At 44.7% G+C, this 24,194-nt stretch overlaps 3 protein-coding genes across 9 annotated transcripts in view; 1 reads left to right on the top strand and 2 right to left on the bottom strand.

Annotated features, from left to right (window-relative positions):
* TRAPPC9 (trafficking protein particle complex subunit 9) overlaps positions 1-3,278 on the bottom strand; it is a 433,615-nt gene extending 430,337 nt beyond the window's left edge. For 2 of the 4 annotated variants that reach the window (XM_079301129.1, XM_079301132.1), the window contains exons 1-2: positions 3,099-3,271; positions 972-1,572 (exon numbers count right to left, since the gene is read on the bottom strand). In XM_079301129.1, the coding sequence (XP_079157255.1) occupies positions 972-1,555 (584 nt within the window). In that variant the 5' untranslated portion in view covers positions 1,556-1,572; positions 3,099-3,271. Of the gene's footprint in view, positions 1-971; positions 1,573-3,098 lie in introns of all 4 variants that reach the window. The other 2 variants (XM_079301130.1, XM_079301131.1) reach the window with 2 other exon arrangements.
* Positions 3,279-7,303: 4,025 nt separating this feature from the next.
* CHRAC1 (chromatin accessibility complex subunit 1) lies at positions 7,304-9,823 on the top strand. Its single transcript, XM_079302538.1, has 3 exons — positions 7,304-7,516; positions 8,099-8,225; positions 8,989-9,823. The coding sequence occupies exons 1-3, from the start codon at positions 7,379-7,381 to the stop codon at positions 9,132-9,134; spliced, it is 411 nt and encodes a 136-aa protein (XP_079158664.1). The 5' UTR covers positions 7,304-7,378; the 3' UTR covers positions 9,135-9,823.
* Positions 9,824-11,850: 2,027 nt separating this feature from the next.
* AGO2 (argonaute RISC catalytic component 2) overlaps positions 11,851-24,194 on the bottom strand; it is a 56,656-nt gene continuing 44,312 nt past the window's right edge. For all 4 annotated transcript variants that reach the window (XM_079299809.1, XM_079299807.1, XM_079299808.1 and 1 more), the window contains 2 exons: positions 23,831-24,030; positions 11,851-23,525 (listed from right to left, as the gene is read on the bottom strand). In XM_079299809.1, coding sequence (XP_079155935.1) covers positions 23,417-23,525; positions 23,831-24,030 — 309 coding nt within the window. In that variant the 3' untranslated portion in view covers positions 11,851-23,416. The remainder of the gene's footprint in view (positions 23,526-23,830; positions 24,031-24,194) is intronic.

Raw genomic sequence — 24,194 nt, 5'->3', positions numbered from 1 at the left:
TAGAAACCTGGAATGCTTTCTTCCAGTTTCTAAGGCCAGGACTAACTATGCAGGCAGAGCTGATGAATGTGATCAAAAAGCTTCACAAACCTGCCAGGACACCTCAGAGCTTTTACACATACTAATAACCTCTGCTGGCCTCCCTACAGTACAACACAGATTTGAACACCACTATTTCCACACACAGCCTGAGTTTTGATAGAGCTTCCCCACCACTGCCTTTGCCAGGACAAAAGGTGGTTATTTCCATCTTCTGGATTTGACTGCAAGCAGCAGAGTCAAACAGATTTTGCACCTGCCTGTAGCTATCAAGCCAGAATTACTTATCCCTTGCACAGGAACTATGCAACACAAAAAATCTGAGAGATGAGTATGCAAATGAGGAGGAAGAAAACTCTAACATAAAAAAAAAAAAGCAAACAGGTAGCAAAAAAAGACAGGTAAAAAGCGATAACAAATAATTACATAAAACAAAGAAGGACAGGGAAAAGATGCTGGACTTCATCATCAAAATAAACAATCATTGTCTCATAGAATGAAAAAGTAGACAGATTTAAAGGGAAAAAATACAGTAAGTAGGATTAGCCAAATATTACTCAACATGATTTAAAAATACTTTCATTAATGCTAACTCATTTTTTTATTAATACTGTATATCTATAAAACATTGGAAATTTTCCAGCAAAAAGCCTCAATACAGCAGAATCTGTCAAACCACTCCTGTGACTTCTTCCTGCTATTTGATGAGCTTCATCAATTATATGTGTATATATAAGCAAGCTCAGAACATCAAATACAGTGAGACTACACGTTAAATTCTCTTAAAACTACAGCAGGTAGACACAGAAAGATCAGGGCCTCTGCTGGAGCAAGGCTCACCTTGTTCTTTCCAATAGGCTTATCCTAAAGGCTGGCAAGTGCCACAGATGTGGGTTTTTAAGACCTGCAAGCTGACAAAAGTAGCTGCTTACCTACTATCAGTGTCCAGACCTACAAAATCCTTCTTCTCAAAAGGAACACAGAGGAGGGGGATCTTGTCTCCAGACTTATCAGTGGCTCTGTCAAGACGTTTGGACTCCAGCACTATGAAGAGGGACTCGATAAAATCTTCTATTCTCTTCTCCACAGTTTCACACTCGTCGTAGCTGGGATAAAACGCCACATCTGTGCGGGGCTGCTCTGCGATCTCTCCTTGAAGCCCAAAGACAAACAGCCGGGAATCGTAGAGAGTGGAGCCATACATTTCCTTCTGAAGATGGAATTTTTCAAAAGTCTGAGGCCATTCCTTTGCTGAAGAGCACTCTGTGATAGTGATCAGCCCCACGACTTTGCGGTGCGTCTGAAAATCGCCCCACTCGTTGTTCTCCGGGGGATAATGGTGCCTGTAGCGGATGTAGAGCACTCGCTGCGAGTCGCGCACGTTAACCTGGCTCACGGCCGCAATCCGCTTGTAGATCCTGAAAAAGCTCTCCTCAGGTACAATGCCAACGGGCTGAACCACCACCAGCAGGGTCTGATGATCCTCAGCACACTGCATGTAGTCAGGAACACTCATTTTGCATCAACTGCAGGCTAGTGAAAGAAAAGCGCATCGTTATTTTTTAACATTTAGAAATAGACGGGGTTGCTGAGTCAAACCAGAGCTTCGATGCTAAACACTTCTGCATCCTGAATTTGTGTGCTACAATACCACTGTCTGCTTCATTACTCTACTGAATCTTCAACCATGCAACCTACTGATGCTACACTGTGCACAAGGAGTACTTTTAGTCACCTAAAGGGTTTTCCAAGTGAATCTCACTCCCTGTGTAGCTACACAATCCAGCTCACACAAGTCTCTACCACAGCCACTAGGCAGAAATGCCAGCTCAGGACAGCCTGTCAGACTCATGGTCTTCAGCTCCATCTTCTTGGGAAAAGATGCAAAATTGTGTGGAGTGAGAGGTAAACAAGCACCAAACAGGGATCACTAAACTTTACACAGGTGTCAGTGCTTGCACATGGCCGAGCAGAAAATCAGGACCAGAACACCTATTTTTGATGAAAAGTGAAGTCTTGCTTTCTCTAAACACACCTAGGAAAGAATCAGACAATGTTTTCTGCCTTTACACTTAAGCATTTAGAACCCCTTTTTTCCTGAGCTCTCTAAAACGCATTACTGCACTACACCTGAGTCTTGAATGAAGGTACACATCCCTGAGTCCTTCCAGGTCTGAGACCTCCTGGACGCCATGGATCCCTTTGTGAATTTCAGTTCCAAAGCCCTGAACTGTAAATACCACCAAAAAGCACCAAAAAAACCCAAACCTCCACAAAAACAAACATAGGGACAAAACAAAATAAAGCAAACGCAGCCGAGGTTTAGAGTTGACACCATTGGTTTTACAGGCAGAACGACCAAATCCGAGCCCAGGGGGACACAGGTGACAGAGAAGAAGCAGCCTTGAGGAAACGGGCTCAGAACTACGGACTGTGCCTCCCTTCTCGCACTGTACCCGGTACTGCCGGGGTCTGCCCAGAACCCCCATTCCCAGCGGAGCAGCCCCATCCAAACCCCGGGATGCAGCGCCATTCCCGGGGGCGCAGCCCCATTCCCAGGGATGCGCTTCCATTCCCAGCACACAGCCCCATTCCCAGAGGTGCAGCCCCATTCCCGGAGGTGCAGCCCGGTTCCCAGCGTGCAGCTCCAATCCCAGGGCAGCAGCCTTATTCCCAGGGGCGCAGCACCGTCCTGACACTTCCCCCTGGCAGACGCCGCAGCGTTTGGGAGCTGCCCCCCTTCCCTGTCCCCGGGGCTGGCCAAGTTCAGCAGGGAAAAGCATAAACCGCAGAAGAGCCAAGCGCAGCAGAGGCGCGGCGGAGGCGAACACCCCCCTGTGCCCCGCCAGGGGCAGCGAAAGGCGCGGGGGAGCCGCTCTGGGGGAGCCGCTCTGGGGGAGCGGCTGCCGGCAGGAACGGGGAAGGGGCACTGACAGCCGGGCAGGAGCCGGGCTTTGGGCAGCGGGGACGGGCGGTAACCGGGGAGGGGGCACTCTCAGCCGGGATAGGAACCGCTCTAGAACAGGGGGACGCGGCTCCCGGGTGGAAGCGGCACTCACAGCCCGGACAGGGGGACGCGGCTGCCGGGTGGAAGCGGCACTCACAGCCCGGGTGGGGGTACGCGGCTGCCGGGTGGAAGCGGCACTCACAGCCGGGAAGGGGGGACGCGGCTCCCGGGTGGAAGAGGCACTCACAGCCGGGACAGGAGCCGCCCCGCTGCCGCCGGAACTGACGGCAATGGCCGCTCCGCCCCGCATGCGCGCCGGGCCGCGGCGGGAGCGCCGTGAGGGGAGCGCCGCGATTCTCCGGTTTCATCCGCGGTGCCGCTCCCGGGGCTGCCACGGGAACTGGAAGCCTCTGTCTGTGAGCACGAGGCATTCCTCCAAGAGGAACGCGTTAAAAGGAGTGGATGAATGACTGATTCACCTGGATGGTAAATTTCAGGCGAGTGTGTATGAAAACTTAAAGGGCTCTAGCTCTTAGAATGCAGTGAGCCTTCCTGGCATTCCCAAATCCCGAAATTGGTCTGGTGTCATAGAATCCTCCAGTCCAACTCTTAACCTAGCACTGCTACTGTAACCCCAAAACCACATCGCCAGAGTCTGATACCTCTTAAACCCTTCCAGGAATGGGGATTCCACCACCGCCCTGGGCAGTGTATTCCAATGCTTGACCACCCGAACAGCGGGAGGAAAAAAAAAAAAAATTCTAATATCTAATCTGTGTCTCCCCTGTCTCAGCTGAAGTCCCTTTCCTCTGGTTCTTACACGGTTGGGACAGCCAGAGCCCGGCCCCGCTCACTACAAGCTCCTTTGAAGAAGTTGCAGAGGGCAATGAGGTCTCTGAGCCTCCTGGAGAAGAGAGATCTTCCTCTGAGAGGACTTCTCTCTTAAATGGCAAAATCTTGAAAACTTGGGATGGACAAAACCTCCAGAAGTAGAGCCTTGTATGAGAGTGCAGGTGAATTTCTGGTGTAGGATGTGAGCACCTTAATGATGTTCTTGGAGGCCAAGTGCAAGATGTTGCACCTGGATGAGCAACCCCCGGTATCAACACAGGTTGGGGAATAAATGGATTGAGAGCAGCCCTGCCAAGGAGCACTTGGGGGTGCTGCTGGAAGAGAGGCTGGATGTCAGCTGGCCATGTGTGCACTTGCATCCAGAAAGCCAAACATTCCTGAGTTGATCCCACAGTGTGGGCAGCAGTGAGGGAGGGGATTCTGCCACTCTGGTGAGACCTCATCTGCACTGCTTCATCCAGGTCTGGAATCCCCAGCACAAGAAAAACTCATGGACTCCTTGGGGCAGGGCCAGAGGAAGCCCTGGAAATCATCAGAAGGCTGAAGTGCCCCTCCTGTGGAGACAGCCTGAGAGAGTTTGGGATGCTCAGCCTGGAGGAGGGTCCAGGGACTCCTCATTGCAGCCTTTCACAAGGGGCAATGTCATGACTTAAAGTAGTGGCACTTCAACAAAATACAATGGAACTTGCAGTGTTTGAAAAAAATGGATGAACAATTGCATTTAGGTAGAATCATAGAATCATTTGAATTGGAAAAGACCCTTAATATCATCAAGTCCAACCTAGTACTGCAAAGGCCACCTCTAAGCTATGTCCCTAAGAGCCTACATGTCTTTATATCCCTCATAAGATGGTGACTCAACCACTTCCCTAGGCAGATGGTTCCTGTGCTTGACAACCCTTTTGGTGGAGAAATTTTTCCTAATATCCAATCTAAACCTCCCCTGGCACAATTGAGGCCATCTCCTCTTGTACTGTCACTTGTTACTTGGAAGAAGAGATTAACCCTCACCTGACCACAACCTCTTTTCAGGTCTCTTCAGCCACTGTGGCACAAGCTGTGGGCTCCAGGCAGGTCTCTCTGCTCCCCTTGGGTTTCTCCAATTTGGGAGACATGAAAAAAAAAAAAAAAAAAAAAACAGCATAAAAGAAACTGAACAAGCTTTAACTTTGACCTTCAGTTATCTTCCAAAAATGGACAATTTCCAGAGGGAAAGGAGCTGCAGAGATGGCAGCACCAGCTGGACTCAGAGTCTCAGACAGAGGCTGCCAAACCCCAGCAGCAGCAGGGCCTTAGGGCCAGAGGGATGGGGTGTGCTCAGCTCAGCTCAGCTCCCTTTGTCCCTTCACTGGGGACAGTGACTCACAGAGGCAACTACACCTGGCAAGATCTCAGAGGGGAAAAGAGCAGCTCTGAGCTCAGCCAATCCTTCACCACCACCAAGATCAACACCCTCAGAAATGCTGGTAGTTTGATGAGGGTTTATTTGTTCGTTGAAACCATGAAAGACCCCGGTAGTATTGATAAGGAATTCACTGCTGGAGTAATGTCAGCTGTCTCCACAAGATGTCACAAGACACTAAGGATCAGAAAGGAAACCCGTCCTTCCAGACATCCAGGCAGCATCTCAGGATACCTTGTGCTTCCTTTCAGATATAACATACACACAATGGCCTGACATAAGATATAATCTCAAGAGAATTGTACAGCCTAAGAGACACAGACTATCTGCAACAGCTTACAATAAGTGTTGTCCCTAAATGCAGTAATTTTGGAATTTTATCATATACTGTTGTTATTTTTGCACCAAGGTGCTCCCAGATGTTCATGGTGCAATATTTTATTAATAAATCAGTATCATCTGTGCCCTTATCTTATGTACTGGGCAAATTTTGTATAAGATAGTAACGTTCAGTCAATAAACTCCCTGTGTTTTCCATTCAATGATTCTTCATGGGCATCTTCCTTTCTCCCTTAAATTCCATGTGAATTACGATTGTGTATTCTGGAAAAGCTCCTGCTCTTCTCTCTTCTATTAAGAAGAGATAATTTAGTGACTTTAGCAGATTTCTCACCAATACAGACCATCAAGCATGTTGTTTGTAAGGCAACTGGAAACTTTGATTGAAACCACTAATGAATTGATGCAAATGATGTGTCACCACTTCTTGAAGGGCTCACTCACCCTGCAGCTCTTACCCAAACAGGCACAGGCAAACTTCTGGAGCCAACCCTCCCAGCAGCAAAACCCCATCCCTGTGAGCGGGCCCATGGTGTAAATGGGAGGAATGTGTTAATAATGAAGATACAGCCAAATCATCACTTCACAGGTTATTCTCCCCCACAGCTCTGACAAGTGTCAGGATGACTAGACACATTCCCTGGCACTGCACTACAGCTGCAGAGGTGTTGATCAGCCTGTAATTAGTGTTAAAAGCTTTGTAGGCAGTGGCCTGTAATTCGGATGCACGCAGGAGGTGCCCAGCTGCCATTAAAAACAAACTCCCCAGCCTCCATGCCAGCCTGGGGCTGAGGGGCCATGATGAGAGCTGAGGAAGGGAAGCCCCAGGGCTGCTCCTGCTGCATTGGGGCAGCAGGAATCCACCCAGGTGGGAAGAGTGACTGGAAAGCTGCTCAGTACAAAATGACCTGGTGGCAAAGGATCTGGAGTTCTGGCTAACAGCAGCCGAACGTGAGTGGAGGTGTGCCCAAGTGGGCGAGAAGGACAATGGCACGCTGGCCTTCTGTGCCAGCACTAGTGTGGCCAGCAGGACACGGGCACTGGTTGTGCCTCTGTGCACTGGGGAGCGAGTGCTGTATCCAGTTCTGGGCCCATCAGTTTAGGAAGGACAGTGAGGTGCTGGAGCGTGTCCAGAGACGGGACACAAAGCTGGTGAAGGGGCTGGAGCGCAAATCTGACCGGAGAAACGGGGGTGTTTCGCCTGGAGAAAAGGACCCTCAGGAGTGCGACCTTATCACTGTACAGCCGCCTGGTGGTCGGTCACAGGTTGCACTCGATGATCTCAGAGACTTTTCCAGCCTACTTGACTGTGATTTTATGAAGGGACACGCAGCCGGAGCCTCCGGAGCCTCAGCGCGCCTGGGCGTCCCCGAGCCCGCTGTCCGCCCGCGGGGGATGAGAGAGCGAGCGGGGCCGGGGAGCTGCGTCCTGTGAGGGGCTGCACGGCGGGGAGCTGAAGGGAACTGCAGTCCCGGCTGTGGGCGGGTTTTGGTGCTGTAGGGAGCTGTAGAGAGCTGCAGTCCCGGCTGTGGGTGGTTCCCGGTGCTGTAGAGAGCTGCAGTCCCGGCTGTGGGTGGTTCCCGGTGCTGTAGGGAGCTGCAGTCCCGGCTGTGGGTGGTTCCCGGTGCTGTAGGGAGCTGTAGTCCCGGCAGGAGGCCGTTCCGGATCTGTAGGGAGCTGCAGTCCCGCCTGCAGGCGGGTCCCGGTGCTGTAGGGAGCTGTAGGGAATTGTAGTCCCGGCAGCCGCCGCCTACAGCTCCCGGCGGGCCGTGCCCGCGCTGCCGAGGGCACGGGCCGAGATGGCGACGGCGCGGCTGAGCGGCACCGAGAACCGTCTGGTGTCGCTGCCCCTGTCGCGGATCCGCGTCATCATGAAGAGCTCCCCGGAGGTCTCCAGCATCAACCAGGACGCGCTGTTCCTCACCGCCAAGGCCACGGTACCGGCTCGCCCTGCCCTGCCCTGGCCCCCGCCGCCCTTCCCCGGCTGAGGGGCCGCTGCCTTCGGAGCGCTCCCGCGGCCCGGCCGCGCTCCCGCTGCCCTTCCGCGTCCCGACACCGGGCTGGCCCTAAAGCTGCCCCGAGGCTGGAATCGTAGAATGGTTTGTGTTGGAAGGAGCCTTAAAGAACATCTGTTTCCGTCCCTCGGCCGTGGGCAGGGACACCTTCCACTGTCCCAGCTGCTCCAAGCCCCGTCCAGCCTGGCCTTGGACACTGCCAGGGATGGAGCAGCCACAGCTTCTCTGGGCACCCTGTGCCAGGGCCTCACCACCCTCACAGGGAACAATTTTTCCTAATATCTGATCTAAACCTACTCTTTGTCAATTTGAAGCCGTTCTCCCTTGTCCTGTCCATGCTCTTGTAAATAGTCTCTCTCCATCTTTACTGTAGGCTCCCTTCAGGTACAGAAATTTAATGAGTCTCTGCACTGAGTGCCCAGTTAAATGTGGTGCTCCTGCCTTTAGATAGGGATCATGTGTGAATTCTTAGTCTGACTACTCAGTTTTGTTTTAATTTTTTAGGAGCTTTTTGTTCAGTATTTGGCTACATACTCCTACAAACACGGCAGAGGGAAGGAGAAGAATGCTCTGACTTACACTGACCTGTCTCATACAGCAGAAGAGTGTGAGACCTTTCAGTTCCTTGCAGGTATTGGTAACACAAGGCTAAATCCAGTGTCTGCTTTGGAAAATGAAATCTTGCTCTTAATGTTCTGTTTTGTGGGGACTCAGTTCTCCTACTGGCCCTTAATCTTCTGCTTAGCATTCAACTGGAACTCATAAACTACCTCACTATAAACGTTTCTTAGTAAATGGGTTTTTTTCTGCTGCATCTAAATTATTCAGTTATACTGTATACAGTTCTCAGGATACTGCCTTAAGCATTTCTTAAATTCCAGCAGTTCCATCTGAAAGCTTCCAGCCTGTGAAAAAAGGTCATTGCACATTTTTAGGTGAGAAGTTACGTGGACCAAAAATGACACATAGCAATCTGTAAGTTTTGAGAAAAAGAGCTTAATCATATGGTCCCTCTGTGCTTTTAGATATATACACACACACACACACGTTTTTATTGATACTTGGGTTTTATATTAATGGCTTGTTGGATCTAAGGCAGTTGAGCACTCAGTTTTACATCAAATAATTTACATCAGCAGACAGTAAAAGTTGCCAGTAATTAGTCATGAACTAGAGTCCTTATCTTTGGCTACTTGTACCATAAGTGGGTAACTCCCTCTACTCCTACAGCTGTGTGTGGGCCAGGCTGACTTACCCAGTTATTCACCTAAAGTTTGTTCAAAATACTAATATTTCTTTTTGACTCCATTTCATTAGTGGTTTGGATGCAGCAGTATTAGTGAGGCAATACAAGTATTCAAATTGACTCTAAAAGCCACGATTCTGCCTTTCAGATATCTTGCCAAAGAAGATCCTAGCTAGCAAATACCTAAAAATGCTTGAAAAAGAGAAACGAGATGGAGAAGTGAGGGAAGACGATGATGAGGGTGAGGAGGAAGAGGATGAAGATGAAGCTGTTGGTCACAGTGTTGCATCTTAAGGCCAATGGAGAATTGTTTCACAGTTGATCCATTTTCTGTTGTATACAGGATGTTATTTTTGTGACTGAGAATCCAGATGCTGGATATATTTATACACTGAGCCATCTGCTTTTGCTTTAAGAAGTTTAGGAATTGAACTTTATACTTGTTGGAGAATGGAATTCTTCCCTCAGAAACAAGATGGGGTAAGAAGAGACAGTGCAAACCTGACAGCAGAGATTGGTCAGATAATTTGAAATGACTTTGTCAGACAATCATTACCAAAATCTAGAATTTTTTACAGGCAGCTTTCAGTTCAAAAGCTCCAACAGTGGACCAAGTCCATTTTAAAAGTCTGTAAAAACAGCCATGTGGGCACCCAGATGGGACAGGAGGAGATCCATCCCAAGAGCTAATGTGATTCTGCAGCTGCACTGGCAAATAGGGTAGAAAATTATGTAAATGTGTGCATCTAGAACCCTTTTCTTGAATGAACTCATGCAGTTTCTCTTGCCAAAAAGCACATTGAAGTCTGTTAATTGGGGGTTCTTGAGAATGAGCAGCTCCTTTACCAAGTGAGGGACAGAGATGGATTTTTCATTTGGTTTTGGTTTTTCTTTTCTTTTTTTTACTACAGAAATGGCAACCGTCCCATGTAGAACTTCACATGTAACTTTTTAAAATAAACGTTTTGTATGAAAACTGACAATGGATGCAGAAACTTCCTGTAGTTCCTTCCAGTTTCAGTCACTCTCATGGTCAGTGTGGCAGAGTTTGCAGAGTGTCATGGTCAGTCTGAGAGAGATGACTGAGATCTGTCCCCAGGGGTGAAAAATGCCCCAGGTAAGCACGGGAATGTCAACAGAAAACTCCAGAAAAGCCAGGCAGCAAATCAGCCAGGGGTTTGTCCCAGGCAACACCCTAACTTGGAGGGCATGGTAAAGAGTGAACAGCTTCTCTTGGGTTGAAGGCACAACCACACTCAACTTCCCTGAAAACACAGCAGGGAGCTCCAGCATATCCACAATCCATGTTCTGAGAAAGCCAAGTGGAGCTTAGGGCTGGCAGAGCTCCTGAGCCACAGCAGAAATGCTCCTGCTCTTTTAACAGATCAGAGGATGCTGCACTGTAAAACATTTTCCTGAAGTTGCCATAAATGAAAATTGTATTGTACCAGGAATGCTGCAGTGAGTGCTGAGTGAGGCTGGATCCCTGGGGGAATTCCCAAGGGCGTACAGGCAGAACTAAACCATTGTTCCAAGAGTTGGTTTGTGCTTTTTTAATTATTAAAATGCATGGAGATGTGTGGGAAATTTGAGTGTGGAATGCTGTTTAGGGGGATGGGGTGCCAGTTTTTTGGGAAAGAAAAAAAGACCCACCAGCACAAAATTGCAGAGAGATTCTCTAGCAGGAACAGGGCTGAGGGCAACAAGCAGATACCTGAACCATGGATGGGTCAGAACCAGAGAGAGGAACATCCTCAAACAGCCCTGGCAGGGGTCTGACCACAGCCCCATCCCCACCCCTGCACCTGGGGAGAGGAGGCAGGAGGGGAGAAAGGGACTGGGAAAAAATGGTGGAAGATGTTTTAATTTGTGACTTAGTTTCTCACCATCTCATTCCATTAATTTGATAGTAAATAATATAATTTTCCCTCTGGTCATACCTGTTTTGCCCATGGCAGCAACTGCTCAGTGAGCTCACTGTTTGTACCTCAACCCTTGAGCTTTTTAATGCAAAGTGCATCATTTTAATAGGAACTTCCTCAAAAGTGACCAAGTGTCCTGACCTCTTTAAGGTGTTGAGGGATTTCAGGCAGTGGAACACAGGCCAAGGAACACTTAGCAGGATTTATTAATTATTAGTATTAGTATAGACATGTTTCTTTTTTTTTTCCCCTAACAACACCAGGTTGTGAGACCCTTTCCCACCCCAGCCAATGCTGCTCAAAGGACATGAAGTTTCCTGAACTTGCCAAAATGACAAAAGAACTGTGGTTACTAAGTATAAATTACCACATTTCATCCCTCCTAGAAGTTTCCTGTGGGATGATGAACATACTCTGTGAATTCCTTAGCCTAGAAGAATGTGCACACCCTTCTGGATTCATTCAGCCAGAATCCTCCATGGGGACTTCAGAGCTGCCAAAATTTGCCTCAGTCCTCTCCCAGGCCCTGCATCTGCCCAAGCTTGTTGCCATCAAACCAGTGAAGAGTTATTTGTTTTTCCCAAGAGCTGACACAGAGCAAAACCTCATCCAATTAAAAGTGGCACTTCAAAAAAACAAGAGAAAAAATAAAGGGAAGAGGCAGCTCTGACAGTATTTCACATTACTGAGTAAAACCAATCAGTGTTTGCAGGTTGGGCTCCCAAAGGAATCCCCTTGGCATCCTTGCAATTCTGTTGGATGTTTTACAGTCACCACCAGGTGCTACATTTTCTTCATTTAAAAATTGATCACTGTAGGGATTCACTCAGAAAGAAGAAAAAAAAAAAAAAAAGGCATTTCAGGCATGTGGTTTCCAAAATGTTCATCTCCCCAAAACAATTCCAGGATTACAATTTGTAAGCAGTTAAAGCAGCAGGGATTGTCTCTAGCTGGGCACGGAGCAGGTGGGAGCACAGGGAAACATCCAAACACAAGGGGAAAAACCAGAGATTTTGGCAGAGTCTCACAATGCACAAGCAACTGCAGAAAATGGCCAAATATTAGATGAAAAGACATCAAACAATATCTTGTAAAGATGAGGAATTTTATTTTATTGACATACTATGAGGCAAAACAAAATCGACACCATACAAAATAACTTTATAAAATATCATTCACATCATTATTTTGTCAGGAATTACAGCATTCTGAGCTTGTTACAAGTCTTATGTTTTGAGGTGAAAAACACTATGCTAAATCTTTAGTATTAGTTGTATATATACAGTAAGAAACCAGAACAGAACCTGTTAGGTTTTTCATGAGTTTATTGCAAAAGTAGTGCAAACTATTTTTACCTTGCAAGCTGTAAAACAAACTTGGAAAAGGACCCATCTAAGCTTAAAAACATGACAATAAATGCTCAATTTCACAGCCTTTGAAGCTTCCTTCAACAGTTCTCAACACAAAAATTCCCCATCTCTGCACATTTTTAGATTTTCACTGACTCGGAAATGAAGGAGTAGAGGGTTGATCTGCAGGAGGGAGCAGGCCAAGAGCAGGAGAGCTCTGCTCCAACGTGGGCACTGCTCTTACCCATGGATTTGGGGAATCACCCCCACAACACCCACCAAGGGGGCAGGTTTGGTCACTGTGTGCCCCCATTAATCAACTGCCCTTTTCCACACTCGTATTTGAGAAAAGAGTCAAGAAAGCAGAACGAGCCAAAAAAAAAAAAAAAACCAAAACCCAAACAAACCATAATTAAGAATTAGGAACATGTATTGTCTGTTTTAGAAATATAGTATCCTTTTCTTCCTTTTCCTGAAGTCCATAAAGCAAATTTCCATGGTCCCCCTCCCCATGTGTGCACACTGCAGGGCACATCCCATCCCAAACTCCTGCAGGATCCCAAGGCAGGATACTACATTCTGTGAGATCCAGAGAAAACAACAGCCTAAAATGCTATCGGGGTCCCCCAAAGCAAACAGGTAGCTAAGTATTATCCTAAAAAACCAGAAAAGCAAACAAATGCTACATGAAAAATGTTAAAGAAACAAAATGCAGCATATTCAGGCTCTTTTTTTTTTAATCTTGAGGTACCTATATAAATATTACCTTCTGCCCAAAGTACGATTGGTTTTGTTAAAAAACTAAAGTCCTTATCACGAGCCAACTGCAGGGCAAACATTATTACTGAGAAAGTGCAACCATGCTGATCATTTATCTGCAGCATATTAAAGGATGATTAGGCTTTAGAAAATATAGCTTAAGTCTAGACCTGATGGAGCAGTTTTATAAAAACACTGAACAGAGGCATTTTCCTTTTGTTTGAGTCTCTCTGCAATAGAAAGCCTTAGGAAACAGCTTGGAAGTCCTGCCATGATGGAATGTCAGCACTTTTACAATCCCATATATAGATTTTTTTTTTTCTTTTAATATTTAAACTAAATACAATTTTACAGCAAAGATTCCCCCTCTGTAGTAGGTACTGGTAAAAAGTGGATTTTTTAAAAAAAAATTTAAAGTTCAAAAAATGATAGCGTATCACAACTTAAAGCTTTCTGAAAAGGAATTCTTTTTGAGTAAAAGAGGTTCACATAGTAGAAAAAACTTACACATGGTTGTAAACTGTTACATACAAAACTGTGGAAAGCTCAATGATGTTTTATTCGCTCACCCTTACACATTTATCCCTTCATTTTATATTCATATATACACACATACACACACAAAGTCGTGTGCTATGTGCATATATAGAAACACAGAGATGTAGAGATTTGGGGTCAGGATTAAACATTTCCAAAACCTTTATTGGGTACTTCTCTTTGCCTAGGTCAGCTGTGATACTTTATTTTCAAATTGCTATACCGAAAAATATTTTCAAATTCAGTTTTTTGTGGCGCAGTTAAAACCCATTTGCTGTTTTTAATCAGGAAGTTTTGATTGTTATGCACTGGGGGGAAAAAACCACAAAGGCACAAAGAATAGAACTCAAATCCAAGATTGTTGTCTTGGAACAAGAAACCCGAGGGTCTGGGCCATGGATGGGGTCGGTTTGGTCGCCTTTGCCAAATCTCCTTGACAATTTGAGTCATTAGCACCCAACTGGTAACATGAGGTAGATCCAAATTGGAAAAAAAAATAAAATAAAAGCAAGCTGGGTCCCCAACACTTTTTTCTTTTTGTTGCCTCTATTTAAAATGTTTTAAGGATCCTATGTCAGTCATAAGAAGTGGAAGCGATGGCACCTACCCGAAGCAAGCGTGGCTTTTTTTGGGATGTAAAATTTGAAGTGTTAAATCACAATCCTCCTTCAGGCAGAGATTTGCTGGCAGGGGGAGGGAGGAGAATATGTCTGACAACAAGGACCACAAAAAGCTGGGATTTGGGAATGCCTGTTTGGGGCTGGCTGCCAGAGGAATGCCCCAGAGCCCGCGACAGCCGGCGCCCAAAGAGGCATCACAGGACAGACAGCTCAGGTGTTCCTTGATTCCCAGCTCAGAGACTCCTTCACTAACACAGAAGCTCTGCAGGAACATCCTCCTGTCAATAAACAGTATTTCTGCATTCTGAGAGAGGAATCTGACACATTTAGCATTTAGTTAAGGCTTAGTTTAAAGTGGCGTGGCCACACAGCATCACACAAGTGCTCACCTACGGCAGCGAGAGAAGCAATGGATTAATTGCTGTTAATTAATTAATTAACACCCCCCTGTGACCCCCCCCCAGCTCTGCCAAGTGATGCCTCCAACCCCCATGGGAAACCCTGCAGTGCCAGGGATACCCTTCAGTCAGCTGAGGGTAATTCTGGGCCTGGCTTTGCATTACAAGTGCTACTCTCACCCCACCAGCACCACTCATTTCTACACTGCAAGCATGAGACAGCTCCAACAGGGATGCAACACACACACACAGCTACTCAACACACATTTAGTACCACTTGGAACAATCTTAACATCATGTCTTTTTTTCTCAAAAAAAACCAAAAAAAAACCAAACTGAAAAAAAAAAAAACCCACCAACCAACTTTATATAGTCACAGAAACATTTTGATTGGAGGAAGCATTTAAAATATGAAGCTTCTGAATTGATTTTTGGTTCTTTTTTTTTCAGTTATTTTATAAAAAATATTTAAAAAAAAAATGAAACTATTAAAACTGAAGACTAAAACCTTAACAGATAAAGTCAGTTAATTTTGCAGTGTACCAAAAAAAAAAAAAAAAAAAAAAAAAAAAAGATTTAATCAATACATTCTGTTTTCCATCTCACCCTCCCAAGATCCAGTTAACCACTCTGCTGCACAGAAATCCAGGGCTGGATCTTTACTTATCAACTACCCTAAATGTTGAACTCTTTGTGATTGTACAACTAATAAAATACTGTAAAAGCCAGGGAAATTGTGCTTGTTATTTCCAGCCCAATACTGTCTTTGTTTCTTTTACAGACAGCCCATACACTGTCCCCTGCCCTGTCACACACGTGTGTACACACACAGAAAGGGACAACACACACATCTAGTAAATCTGCTAAACTTTACCAACAAATTGCAGAAAGGAAGGGTAACATGGTAACAGGACAGCACAGAACTTTGCCTGATGTAATTCCTCACTGCACCTCATTGAAAATTTGATTTTCCAAGAAATCTGAAGCTTATTCCTTAATGGGTTTTGATGCTTTGTTTAGTTGGGTTTTTTCCTCTTATTTTCATTAATATGCAATTATGAAGTTGTTTGTAAATGAGATGAGTAATTGAAGGGCTCAGATGTTAAGTTTCACAAGAAAATATATCATGAATGACAAAATTTGGATGAAGTCCTAATTTTTTAATAGCATAGAAACAGTGCTATAAAACAGTGAGGGTTGAGCACCTCACAGCTGATGCAGAACTAACTTTGGTGAAATCTCAAAACAAAATTCACTGCATGTCATGTTGGCACATGAGAGGTCTGATCCAACCCACAGCAGCTGAGGTTTTGGGGTGCCCATAAAGCCCAGACAGGATCTGCTTTGAGTCAAGTACATGTCAGGCAAAAATGTGCAATTTCACAAAAACCAGCATGAGTGAAGCTTCCTCTATTCATGGCTTTAAAACCAGGAAAAGCTGATAAATACAGAAAAGAGTCCACATTCTATTTTTTTTTTTTTTTTTCTGACAGGAAATCTAACCTAACAAAGCAAACACAAACAGCACCAGCCAGGGGATTAGAGACTCCCAAGCTTGCCTGCTGACCTGTTCACCATTCATGCTTGCCAAGCACACTCAAAAAAACCCCCATAAAATGACCACAAAAGTTTAAATTTGTATTTTGGGGACAACTCCTAGGCTTGCTCCCAGGTCAGCATCTGCAATCCCTGCTGATGAGCAGAGAGCAGCTGTTCCAGCAGGTGGTTTAGTTGTGCTTAAAGAAGGGAGGAAAAAAATAACAAATTTAAAGTCCTTGGTTCAACAGCACATCCAAAATGTGGGGAAAAAAATACAACTAAAACCTGTGCACTCCTGAGAACCCTGTGGAAAGGATTATTCCCTCTGATACACAACATGCAGCCCAAGGCTCCTCAAACCACACAGGGAGGTTGGCTGGTGGAAGAGCAGCCACAGGCAGGTTTACAGTGGATGTGCTGAGGCAGCACACAGACAAATCCAAAGAAAAGAGTTTTTTGGGGAGTATTTGGGTGGGAGGAAGGAGCAGCCACAGCCTGCATCTGGTGCTGTGGGTTTGTTGTGCTGCCACATGCAGAACTGCCACAATTAACTCCTGCCAGCCTCTCATCCCTCCAAACCCAGCAGTGCCCTGTCCTGGCCCCAACCAAGCCTTGGGGAGCTCCCTGACACACAAATGGACTTGGGGAGCTCCCTGCCACCCTTTTCCCCTTGGGAAGGGCCAGCAGATGGTGGAGGGTAGAGGATTTCTGAGGGGCACTTACAGGGAAGCCAGAAGGAAAACTAAGAATTGAATTATCACCTTAACAAGTGCCTAAATTGGTAATTTTGCAAAGGTTCATTTCCCCAGGGGTTGGGGCACCCAGTGCTTCTCTTCTCCAGGGCATGAGGAACACAGAGCTCCTTCACTCCTTAAACTTCCTGATGATCCCAGCTCTGCCTTGTCTGGAAAACACAAAACTCTGCTCCCATCCATGACAGAGATGGGACTCTGCACAGTGCAAGCCCTGCCAGCAATAGTGTCCATGATCTGCAGTGCACAATGTAGTGAAACATCTTCTCCAAAGCACCATTTACCCTGCACTTCACACTTTTGGGGAGGCTTTGTTAAACCATGACTGAGAACTGAACCACACCAACACGATTTCAGCCCATTCAATTATTAATGAGCTGATTTATAATGGTTTATTCAGTCACTTGCAAAATCTGGGTTCCAGAAAGTCAGGACATGAGCAATCCTCCTTCATTGGTGTCTAGATCCAGAGATTATGGGAAGGAAATTGCAGGGAGCACAGAATGCCAGGAAACTCCCTCTGATAGGCCAAAATCCACAGCACAAAGCCCAGTTACTCATAAATAAAAAGCAGCTTTAACACTGCTATGAAACCACACCAGCACACTGTGCTCCAACAGGTATTTGTGTCAGCAGAGTGGTTTGTTCTGAGATGAGGAAGCTTGTTTGGAATAATTGTAAACAAAATCTATTAACACAGTTTTCTACAGTTTCATTTCAGGTCACTTAAAGCACCCTCAGTCCACCTGCACTTATGTCAAGGTAGAGTTTTGGCCAAGGCTTTGCACAGAACTGACACTAAATAGTCCCAAAGATGAACATACTCAAGTTTGGGGATGTTTTTTGGTGTTTTGGTTTGGGGTTTTTTCCCCATATTTTAAAGTTTATAATTTTCAGAGCAGGGACTAAAGTATTTTCATTCTTACAGTCGCATGTCAAGTTATCTAAAATACACAAAAAATTATTTAAAAATAATTCAGTACATATTTTTTGCCTCAGACTCAAAATGTATTTCAAGCACCTTCATGTCATTCGCAGAGAAAACCTGACACTTTCTGGCCAACAGGTAAAGTACAGAAACATTTTTCATTTGGAAAACAACAGTATAGAAGCTCAAGTGAAGGGACAGGTCACAGAAGGAGCTGCTGCTGTGGAGTGACCCTGACCAGAAGCAGATGTGCCAGATGTGCCACTTGCCAGGTCTGGTACCCTCTCAATGCACAGGGATGCCTCTGGAAGGCTGAGCAGCCACCCAGGATCACAGTATGGCACTGCCACTTCCCAGAAGGGAACAGACCAGGACAAACCCAGTCCCTCTGGGAGAATTTTGGCTGCTCAGTGGGAGGTTCACTTCAATTAATTCTTCAGTGAAGGAATACAGGAGGTAGCCTTGAACTGCACCTGCTTTTAACTAAAAATTCTCACAAACCCACTTTTGTAGTGATTGGCCAAGCAATTACATTCAAATTAACACTTCAAGAAATGACTCTGACAAAGCAACTGAAACACTGAATGGGACTGAACAGATTCTGTGCCACAACAAGCACACACAGCACCCCCCTCCCCAGTCATTTGGATTAAACCCTCTGAGAAATGCATTTTTCCAGTCATTAACCCTCAGAAACAGAAGGCAGAACTTGCTGATTTGCATCCTAGCATCAGACCATGGGGCTGGAGCTGGGGTCTGTCCCATCCCCAAGGGTTATGGAAGCAAAAGGCAATTGCTGATGGATGGGAGATCCATGGGCAGCCAGAGGTGACACCATTCCCTAGCTCAGGGCACTGGAACATCCACTGCCCAGGGACAGACAGCAAGACATTGTAACTGGATCCCAAATCCCTGTATTTCCACTAATTCTGCCACATCCACTGCTTCTGCTTCTACAAAACAAGAATGAGACAAGCAAGGAAAACCTGTGGGAGCTACAGATGATAATCCAGATATTGCATTAATGCCATCAGTCATCAAACTGATAGCAAAACTGGCATTTGAACCTTGCACAGACAATGAGCACAGTGAGAACTGATAAACTGCATCTCTGTGGTTTGGGAGAAATGTACACAGAGGAGAGAAGGAAGAAATGTTTTATGAATTCAGACAAACCCTAAGTACTTCCACTGTCATACAGCAACTGTGCCCTTCCTGGACTGATACCACAATGCACACAAAGTATAACAGCATTTAACACCAAAGCTCCTATCTCAGCACTGGAAAATATGGCAGTATTCTGGAAAATATAACTAGGAATGGTATCCCCAGCATTTCAGTATTTGCTGTACAGAGCAGTATTTACAGTATTTTCAAACAGCTACAGCAGATGCAAACAAAAAAGAAAATTCTTACAGTAAAAAGGGAGTTTAAAAAAAACCCAAAAATCAGTGCAATTACCTTCTATTTGAAGTTTTCCTTTAAGAAAAATGGCATCTGTGCATCAAGAAGCATGTTACCAAATGGAATACAAAAGTAGAAAACAAAGGGCTGCCCTGCATTAGGAATGGGAAAAGCCACACAGAGAGATGCTATGGCAGGAGAAGAGTATTAAAAAATAGGAAAACAAGTGAGTTTAATTACACTGGTCTCAAGTGTGAAAAATACTGAGAACTCTTCTTACATTCATTAAGTTAATGTGTAAAAGATGTCTTAAAAAAAAAAAAAAAAAAAGTCCCTTATGGGTTATTTATGCCACCAGTGATCCTTATTTGACTGAGTCTGCTATTTAATCAAAAGTCTTTGGGCACATACATGAACAATTTAGTCAGAAAGAAAAAAACTTAGAAGCATCTTAGAAACTTCCATCTTCTCAGAAAAAAACCCCTAAACTCCTCACACCTACTCTCCAGAAATTTTAATTTGAAAATCCTTATGGAAAAACCTCGTCTTATGTTACAAAAATGATTCCACAAGAAAAGATTCTGTTACAACAGAGAAAGGCTGCAGGAGTTATTGAGAGAGGCAGAATTAAAGCCAAACCTTCACAACCTTTTTGCTTTTACAATCAGGGAATGCTGCCTGGGGGCCTGGATGGAGATCAAAGGTATTTGTTACCTGACACATCAAGAAACAAGGGAATTCCTGTGCCAAAGCCTCTGGAACATGGAAGATCATTGATTGTAATTCACAAAGTCAAATATTCTAAAGCAAATCAAGCCAAAATAAGGAGCTGTAATAAAACAAGTGATCTCACTCTGTACATCAGTGCATTCACACACATACAAGTGTTAAATTGCATAGGGCTGTCTGAAATGCCACATAAAGGCAGAGACAAATCCACCTCCTCCCAGCATTTCCCAACAGGACATTTAGTCCCAAGGATCAGCTCAGTTGGTCCCTGGGTGCTGGAACAGATGGAGTGGACTCATTACTCTGTTCAGCCACTGGAGCAGAGATTTCCACCACCAAGCAAACCTCATTATTGCATTTGCACATCAGGGAAAAAAAGACAAACTTTTAAGTATTTCATGTCTTCTGACAGTACTGTTCTATAGTTCTGACAGTCACCTCCCAAGAGGAGCATTTCACACTTGCTGATGCTGTTTTGGGGGGCTGTGCAGCAGGACTCCTTTGCATGGGCTGGAAAATGCCCCAAAAGTGCCCAAAAGTGGCACAAATTTGGTTATTGCTGACCTGACCTGCACAGTGACCCAGACTCAGAGCTGTGACCTCAGCTGGCATTTCTCCACCAGAACCTGGGGGAGACTGAGACTTCTTAAGCTTTGTGTTGACCTGAGATGTTTCTTTCTGCACCAGACGTGGGAGGTAAAGAAGAAAAAGTAATACTAGGATTTTAGGTGTTTGTGGTGGAGTTTTTTGGACAGGAAATATTCTTGAATATGTAATTTATATTACAACTATTCCCAGAAAGAGAGGTGCTGGACTGACAGCATGCTGTACTTCACAAAGCATATATCTAATCAGTTCTTTGTTTTTTTAATGTTTTAAATGATTCACTAATTTACCACTGGTGGGAGGGAAAAGAAGGGAGACACAAGGCATAAAGAATTAGCAGTATTAGAGGCTTAGAAACATCTGTAAAAGGTAAAAATGTCCTGAAAAGCACATAAACATCCCAAGTTCTTCATACTTAGGGAAGGAAAGCTACACAGAATTTCCGCTCATTCCAAGAGGATACACAAACAACAACTACTCTCAGATTAAGGGCCTGCCTAAAACCCCTTTTCTCACAAAGGAGATCTTAATTAGGATGCAGTGCAGTCCCAGGCTGCTTCAGAAATGAGATTTGAGGTCAAGACAGATCCTGCCCTTCTCACCCCATCTGACCACCTGTACAATTCCATTGTCCCAGATCTGCACGGAAAGAGGGGGATGAATTTCACATCCAAGAGGTCTCTGCATAACAGACAGCAAATAAGTTAAGTGATGTCTTAAAACAGATGATCTTTATCCTATTTGATAAGAAGAATTCATATAAAAATAATTCTTATATAAAACTCTGCCAAATGAATATCTTCACTGAAATAGGAAAGCTCTGAAGGAAACACAGAGAAGTGCAACACACCCACCAGGGAGGATCTGCAGCTTAGGGTGCTTGAGGGGAGGTAGGTACAACCTCGCTGGCACTCAGCAAGACAGACAATGCTACCTAGGATTTGCTTCAAATTTACAGAACTCTGAATTTATAGAACTATGACCAAGAAGACACTCTGAGCCAGCAGCCTAATCACCCAATTAGAATACTACAAATACGATTATTCCATTAACAGGTTCTACATTTCACCTACAAAACACCAACACGCTGCTACAAGGTGAAGATCTGAACTGGAATTATGTACCTAAAAGTCTTTATGCAGCAAGGGTTGGGCATTTTCTAGCTTATCCAACATCACCTGGTTGCAGCTGACCTGCTTTGTGGCCCAGAGCTCTGCGTGGGTTAAAGCTACTCGCCCATCCCAGTGGCCAGAGGTAAAAGTGTCCAGAGACTGAGCAGCTGCTGGAGAAAAGGGAAAAGACAAAGCAAAATCCATCTGTGGAGGAGAATGAAGGTTTTCCAACCTTCCTCTCAGCATCTTATTTCAGTTATCCCATGGAAAAACAAACAAGATCAAGTCAGCTTTTCCATTTTCTCCTAAACCTGCTCATGGCATTGTAATTAGTGCAATGGTTTACGTCTGTGTTATGGTTTTTATGAATCCAGTGTGCAAACTAATAGAAGCATCTGTCTAATAATTATCAGTTTTAATTAATGCTTCTCCTAAGAGAATGGCAAAACTCTCACATTTCCTACAGATCTCTTATGCATAATGAAGAGAGTTTCACCTCCCTCCCTAAGTAAACTTCAGTTTCCTAATTTTTATCTTTACTGCATAGATTCTCTGACTTCTGCCTAACTTCCAGCGAGCCACTCTCCTCTAGCAGAGCTCCTGCTTAACACTACTCAACATATAAATAAAACACAATTGTTTTGTGCTTGAATGAATGTAGGATGTTGGTCTTGTGTGCGTCTGAACCGCAGAGGTAAAACCTGCTGTGCTGTGTGCACAATGAAAAAGCCTTTCTGCAAATCCCAAGCTACAACAGACACTGGCTGCATCTCTCTCCTCTCACCACGTCAATTGCATATATATATTTTTTTTTTTTTTGCATTTGAAGAGTAATGTCCCCACAAAAAGGATTTTACTTTCTAAGTTCAAAGCATTCTTGATATGTTAACAGAAGTATAATGAGCACTCCTTAGTAAATAAAAATAAATAATAGCATCTAGTCTATCACATTAATACTGTGAAACATATATAAAATTTACATTAACTCAAACAACAGTGAAAAAGGATTGTACTGTATTTATCACCACAGACCCGTATTCTTTAGAGACTTTGGAAAGTAAGTGTCACAGTCCTGTATGACAAATCCTAAAGTTAGCTGTCAGTATGACTTTAAAAAAATCTTTACAAATTTTTTTAAATGGCACATTTTCTTCTGCCAATCTAACTGGAGCTATTAAAAACTTAGGTACAGGTTTATTCTTTCTCTTTTTTTTTTTTTTTTTTTTTTAAATTCATCTTTAGTCTATGAAAAACATTTTAAAATGCAGCACAATAAAAAACATTCAAGAACAAGCTTCAGAAAATACATTTGCCCTTAGACACACAGAGAATAATCTGAGAATAATCTTTATAAGACAGTTAGAAACCAGAATTTTGTCACGGTCTTATTTTGAAAATAAAATTTTGTAAATGCATCTAGAATAATCAAGGCTTCATAAATACTCAAAAAAATGCTTTGCTCTCCTTTGTACTAAACACTGACTCACAGAATTTTAGCTCATCAAATCTTAGTATGAATTAGATCTTTCCAAATTATCAAAAGCAACTCAATGAACAGCTAACTGAATGAGGAGTTTTGTGGGTTGAGTTGTTGGTTTGGTTTTTTGTTTTTCTTCCCTAAGCCCTGAGATTGCAGCTCTTGATTTAATTATAAAATCTGGGTCTGTTTTACACCAAGCAGCTCAGAGATTTTTTGGCAAACCACATTTCCGACAACAGTGGGGTTTGGTACAAGAATGCAGTTTGTGATCAAGTCTGAAATTCTGGACGGAAGGCTTCCTTGCAAATGGGAAAGAAAGAAATAAAGATGCATCACTCATTGCTGGCTGTCCCTGGGGTGGGGCATCTGTTGGTCTAAGTGCAGCTGGTCTGGTGTGAATCCAACTCTGCCTTGTCCGGAGCCGCTGAACACTGAAACATGTCAAGCAAAGTACATGGTGCGCAGCGTGTCCTGGTGCACCTGGACTGCCTTAGCAAGTGCTTGGTGATCTCTGCCATTGCTCTGGCCTGAAGTGTGGCTTCCTTCAGCACTGGAAGAGAAGGGAGGGGGGAAATAAAAACCAACAGGTTTGGGGGGGAAGAGAAATCCTATTTAATCTGCCTCTCCTCGCACGTTTCTGCATTGTTAGTTTCTTCTGAATAGAATGGTCAAGCATTAATTACCCTTAAAGCACCACTGAGGTTCTGAAACAGAAAACAGCAGGAACAGGAACACCTTCTGCAAAATTCAGCACTGAGAGCAAATCACCCTGGAACTGCTGAGGACACCACCCATCTCAGAATGAACCAACCTACCGCCTTCCAATTCTGCAAAAATTCAGAGCTGTGAACTCACCTGTCGTGCTCCTTATCCACCAGATGGTACCTGGCTCTGAAGGCCACCAGGTGTGCATAGTAAGCCGGGGCGGGGATGGAGACGGAGCGCGTGCAGCGCACGTAGGTGTGGCACAGCTGGTAGGTGAGGATCTGCAGCTCGTCCGACGAGAAGCGATTGTCGTCCCACAGCACGTGGTAGTGGGAGGGTCTGCTTGTTCCCTGGAAACAGACAACAGCTCATCAGCATCCCCACACATCTCCTGAACTCTCCTCTGCTGGGGAACTGCAGCAAAAAGGCCCCTTCCTCAAAAGCCACAGGCAGGTCTACACATTTCAGCTGATTTTTCCTTTAAAAAGCAAACAACCTCCTTCCTTGCTCCCCA

This window comes from Erithacus rubecula, assembly GCF_903797595.1.
Source record: "Erithacus rubecula genome assembly, chromosome: 3".
Classification (NCBI taxonomy): domain Eukaryota; kingdom Metazoa; phylum Chordata; class Aves; order Passeriformes; family Muscicapidae; genus Erithacus; species Erithacus rubecula.
This window is presented reverse-complemented; position numbering and strand designations above follow the sequence as displayed.

Excerpts from the sequence above, each read along its gene's own strand:
- CHRAC1 (XM_079302538.1), top strand. The coding sequence starts at position 7,379 with ATGGCGACGGCGCGGCTGAGCGGCACCGAGAACCGTCTGGTGTCGCTG. Across the intron at positions 7,517-8,098 it reads TCCTCACCGCCAAGGCCACG|GAGCTTTTTGTTCAGTATTT; the intron begins GTACCGGCTCGC and ends TTAATTTTTTAG. Across the intron at positions 8,226-8,988 it reads GACCTTTCAGTTCCTTGCAG|ATATCTTGCCAAAGAAGATC; the intron begins GTATTGGTAACA and ends TCTGCCTTTCAG.